This window comes from Penaeus vannamei, chromosome 38 (genome assembly GCF_042767895.1).
Source record: "Penaeus vannamei isolate JL-2024 chromosome 38, ASM4276789v1, whole genome shotgun sequence".
NCBI classification, from domain to species: Eukaryota; Metazoa; Arthropoda; class Malacostraca; order Decapoda; family Penaeidae; genus Penaeus; species Penaeus vannamei.
In genome coordinates this window covers 26179178-26184455 of record NC_091586.1, presented here as the reverse complement: position 1 = coordinate 26184455, position 5278 = coordinate 26179178, and the positions used below count along the sequence as shown (strand labels likewise).

The window sequence follows — 5278 nt, the reverse complement described above, 5'->3', positions numbered from 1 at the left end:
GGTATGAAATTATGTGCCAACACATTTTGCCAAACATAAATGCAATTGCACTTGGTGATTCCATTATTTCACCTTCCTCTCCCGAAGGCGACTTATGCAATTAACAGCAACAAAAAGCAATAGCATTACACCAACCCCCCCCCCCCAGGCTTCAACGTGGAGACCGTCGAGTACAAGAACATCAGCTTCACCGTCTGGGACGTGGGCGGCCAGGTCAAGCTGCGCCCTCTGTGGAGGCACTACTACCAGAACACCGCCGCCGTCGTCTACGTGGTGGACAGCAGCGACGCCGAGAGGCTGCAGGAGGCCAGGGAGGAGCTGGACGCCATCGTGAGTGTTGGGGACGACCCTGGAGGAGGCCTTCCTCCTCTCGTCCTCTCCTGTTCCTCGTTCTGTCTCCCACTGATTTATCAATTGACTTGAATTTCGATCATTTTCGCTTCCTATCTCCTCACTCACCTCCCTCTCCCCCCTCCCCCCAGCTGGAGAGCCATGAGGTGGCGGGGGTTCCCCTGCTGGTGGTGGCCAACAAGCAGGACCTTCCCGGGGCGCTGTCCGTGCCCCAGCTGAGCGAGGGCCTCGACCTGCGGCGCCACGACAGGCCCTGGCACGTGCAGCCCACGTGCGCCATCACGTCGGAGGGCGTGTACGAGGCCCTGGACTGGCTGGCCAGGGAGCTGGCCTAGTGAGGCTGGCCAGGGAGGCCAGGCGAGGCAGGGACGACTCGCGCAGGAGCACAGGGACGCCCGGGGCCTCGCCATACGCGGCTGGGCCGCAGCGAGGACACGGCAGAGGGATTCGAACACGAGAAGATCCGAACAGTGGTCGAGTCGAACACAAGGACGCCTTCGAAGTCACAGATGAACTTTCGAAACAGTCACAAAATCAAAAGATGGACCTTAGAGAAATCATGAGGAAGAAAATGCGGGTTTCAAGAAGAAAGTTCACTTTAATTCTCAGTTTTATTTTTCAAATGAATTGTGCCACTTGAAAGGCAATGCCACGCACTTGCAAAATCACAAAATGAATAATGTATAAGTGAAGTTGCACAGAGACAAAATAAGCACAAGTTTCGCCAACACTTTGAAGCAATCGCACTTCGCATTCTCCTCTCTTCTCCCACACAGAGAGACATTAGCGATGAGGACTTCCCATCCACGCAGTCGCTGAGGGAATATTTTGGCAACATGAATATTTTTATATTTACGTCTCGTTTCATTTTCTCCTTTTGGAATTGTTCACCACTCGTTTTTCGTCGATACACACGTCGAGAGATACACACACATACACACACACACACACACACACACACACATATATATATATGTAAATAGATAGATAGATAGATAGATAGATAGATATAGATATAAATAAACAGAAAGGCAGATATAGATACATATTGATGTAAATGAGAGGTAGATACACACACACATATATAAATAAATAACGATAGACAGATTTGAATATATGGAGAAAGACATAGAAAAAAGATACATATAAATGAATAGAGTGGTATATAGATAAACAAAAATATATATATAGGTATACTTATATAAAAATAAGTAGACTGATACCTATAGATAGATATAAATACAAATAAATGCAGAAACAGATATAAACAGACATACATGAAGACAGAGACAGACAGAGAAAGAGACACAGACATCAATATAGATATATATAGGCGGAGTACAGACGTGTTCAACCTCATAAATATTTCCCCACGACATCCCTGCGGTCAATATGCACGGCGTGTTGTTCAGATTGTTCAGTGTTTGTGGAGACTAATGTGCGTGGAAGGTTTAGGAACGAGTGTTGGTCGCTGTATAGCAGGGACATTTTTTATAATGTAAATAATATGAATATGTTGATATACGGTATATGAATATTTAACGAGTTGCTGGAATGTGTCTTGTTTGAAAGAGGAAAATAAAATAAAGAAAGATGATATTCCATGTCATAATCTCATTCACATAGATGCCGTGCGGTTGTTTTTAAATATTTCTGTCATTATCAGCAACAAGTGTATTGTGTATTGTTTTATAGCCTGACAAAGTGGACCGAAGTCAAATAAATCCCTATTCTTGCAGGAATAAATAAACAAATGTGCTTTAAATTATTTATTATTTCCAATTAGAATGGTTGATTCCCCATTTTCTGATTAACATTAAATGATCGTATTTTCGGCCCTTGGATCTGGATATCGTTAGGCACGTATCCCTTTAAATATCCACAGGTTATTTCATAATTTTCCTATTTCTGTTATCAGCGCGTTGGTCAAATCCACAGAAGCGGAACTAAACCCAATGACCTATAGATTTATCATTCATTTGTTTTCAATCAACGTTTTATATCAGAGAGGAAACGCTTTACCCCGGTACCCCCTCCCCCCACCCCGCTCCGATAATCTTATCTGACAACGAATCTTATCATTTCTGATACACTTGACCCCTTCCACCCACCTCTCTCACCCCCCTCTGCCAATACCCCTCCCTCCACTCTGCCCCACCCCCATACCAAAGAAAACAACAACAACAACAACAAAAAACAAGAGAAAAAAAACCGTTTCGTTCATTCAAAAATTTAAAGAGAAAAGCGCGCCAACGAGACCGCGCACACGACGCCATTTGGTCCCTGGCAACGGCAGGGAATAGACGTGGCGGGAAAAGAACGGCAATTTTTTGTGTTAGCAGCGCGTAGTGTCGTTAATTATGCAAAATAGCATGTTCATTTTGCCCAAAGACAAGCTTTTACCATTCTCTTAAGAGGGAATCAAATTTGAGAGAGAGAAAAAAAGGAAAATCAGAGAGAGAGATAATCAGAGGGAAAGAGAGAAACAGAGAGAAAGATATTCAGACAGAAAGATAGATAGAGAGAGAGAGAAGAGGTAAACAAAGGGAACAGCGAGAAAAGGAAGGAGCGACAGAGAGCAAGAACATAAATGATTAGTACTGTAGTCACTCAGGACTTAAATATGTGTTCATATATTTATATAGATATATGTCTATATATACATACATGTATATATATGTATATCATATATATTATATATATATATATATATATATATATATATATATATGTATATACACATATATGACTGTGTGTGTGTGTGTATGTTTGTGTGTATTAGTATACAAGCGCCCCCTGTATATGGCATGTTGTATACGCCGTATGTGCGCCGTGCGTGTATGAACTACCGATTCACAGTTGTTAACCTTAAATCGCCGATTGGGTAGTTTCGGGCTGGGAAGGAGAGCGACTTCCGGCGAGTCAGTCGTTTGGTCGCCCTCGGCTGTGCGGTCGTGGTTCCCTGGCGTCGCCTGTTCATGAACCTTTCTTCTCATTAAAGAATCGAGCAGATAGAAGCTTTTATTTACACCACAGGCACATATATGAAGGAATATTAAGAAAATAAATGCCACTACAAAGTCATGATACAATATTAATTATGTATGGAAGAAAAACCCACAATGCACAAACTAGATTTATTGATGAATGTGTGACTTTCATCAATAAATCTAGTTTGTGCATTGTGGGTTTTTCCATTTTATCAACACGGTATTGTGTTTTTCATTGCATTAATTATATATATATATATATATATATATATATATATATATATATATATATATGATTTATAGGTAAATAAGCTCTTCACAGGCCCCTCTGAATACGTCTGAACTGACCAAGAACACGAGCGCGAGTGAGCACGACCCACTGAATGACGTCGGCCGTTAGTTGGGCGTCGAGTCAACAGATGGCGCTGGTGGACGACCGTGGCGCTCACATCTTTTAAATGCGTCAGATAGCACGTTTCCTGTCTTTCGTAGATAGTCTTTGCTCCGAAGCCTACCCTGCCGCGTGCATGGCGGCGTTGCACCCAAGGTCTATACGTGTGCTTGGCTGCGCCATGTTGAGGCATCGATTCCCGCGCTTGTTGTGGCTGCGTCGCCCCGTCCACGCTGGCCATGGCGTGACGCAATCTGTTTACCTTCCTATAATACGATTCTCTCTCTTCTGAAGTTGCATCACCTACTACCCCCCCACCCCCACACACACACACCTGCAACACCCCAACCCCGGAGGCTGCCCACTCCCCGCCCCCTCCCCCTCCCGCTCCCCCGTCGAAAACGTTTTGTCCCGCGGCGGGGCAGCGTGGCGAGGGCGGCGGGGCAGCAGAGCTCAGTCAAGCCTCAGTCACTCGGTTAAGGGAGACCGCGTCGCGAGTCCTAAGGTCGAGTGCTATTTCCTTCCAGTCGCCTTGGTCCTCGAGGCTCGACCCGATCGCCGCTCGCTTCCTGGAGGCTCACACGCCCCGCAGTCGCCGCCCTCGCTCCCTCCTTCCACAGGATTCCGGGAGCCCTCGCCATGGGGGCCTTGTTGACCCGGCTCCTCAGCCTGATCCAGAGCTCTCGCTCCTGCAGGATCCTCATGGGTGAGTGGTGCTCCTCAGAGGCCGGTGGCGGGCGGTCGAGTCCTTCTCGGCGTTCGCTTCGACGGGAAGGAAAAGACTTGGTGACAGCAATTGGGAAATGCGAATCAAAACATCTGTCGGGCCTTTAAATTCTACAGTTATTGCGGTTGATATTGTTATTTCTTGTAGAAAAGGCACGAGTGAACATGAATAATCTATTTCTGACGTATATCTGACGAAGACATATTCGAAACCAGTTAAATACATCTCTTGTATGTGAAGATATTAATTCTCATTCATACCTTTCCTACATATGTCAACATGAATACGGTTCATTGTTCTTACTATTGTTATTGTTATTACTTCCGTCATTGTTACCGCCGTCAAGGTTATGTTTTTGGTCGCGCAGTTCAGACAATTTGTTCGTTGATTAGCAGGCCAACTCGAGAATTTTTTTAATTATTTTTTTACCAGAGTAAGATGAGCCTAACTTAAATTCCATTAAATTTTGGTGGTGATCCGGATCTCAATGAATGCATCAGTTACCTATATAAGGTGATGACAATGATATAAATTAATGATGATATTAATTATTTTTATTGTCCTTACCTTTGTTAACTCCGCCAAGGAGGTTATGTTTGCGGGCGTCAGTAGTGTAGTTGAGAAAGGGATTTTAACGTAATTCTTCTAGTGAATATTTTTATTGTATCAGTGACTATTGCCTTGGCGGAGGTATGCGCCCTCTAAGTGCTTCTAGTATTTTTTATTGTTTTTGTTATTACTATTGCTATAAATGGGAGAAAGCTGTGAAGTAGTTATTGCTATTGTTATCGTCCTATATTTTTATGATCATTATTAGCG

General features: G+C 44.0%; 3 protein-coding genes across 4 annotated transcripts in view; 2 read left to right on the top strand and 1 right to left on the bottom strand.

Annotated features, from left to right (window-relative positions):
* The window catches only part of Pgls (6-phosphogluconolactonase), a 98339-nt gene that overhangs the window by 4577 nt on the left and 88484 nt on the right, over positions 1-5278 (bottom strand). The window lies entirely within an intron of this gene.
* On the top strand, positions 40-1206 carry LOC113822446 (uncharacterized). The gene is made up of 3 exons (XM_070115792.1): positions 40-54; positions 124-330; positions 483-1206. Exons 1-3 carry the CDS (start codon positions 40-42, stop codon positions 684-686), a joined length of 426 nt encoding a protein of 141 aa, XP_069971893.1. The 3' UTR covers positions 687-1206.
* Positions 4188-5278, top strand: part of LOC113822447 (uncharacterized) — a 2693-nt gene continuing 1602 nt past the window's right edge. The window contains exon 1 of one of the 2 annotated variants that reach the window (XM_027374987.2): positions 4188-4438. In XM_027374987.2, coding sequence (XP_027230788.2) covers positions 4372-4438 — 67 coding nt within the window. In that variant the 5' untranslated portion in view covers positions 4188-4371. Of the gene's footprint in view, positions 4439-4931; positions 4973-5278 lie in introns of those variants that run through there. The other variant, XM_070115814.1, reaches the window with a different exon arrangement.

Coding starts and splice junctions, on each gene's coding strand:
- LOC113822446 (XM_070115792.1), top strand. Junction 331..482: donor GGGAGGAGCTGGACGCCATC/GTGAGTGTTGGG, acceptor CCCTCCCCCCAG/CTGGAGAGCCATGAGGTGGC.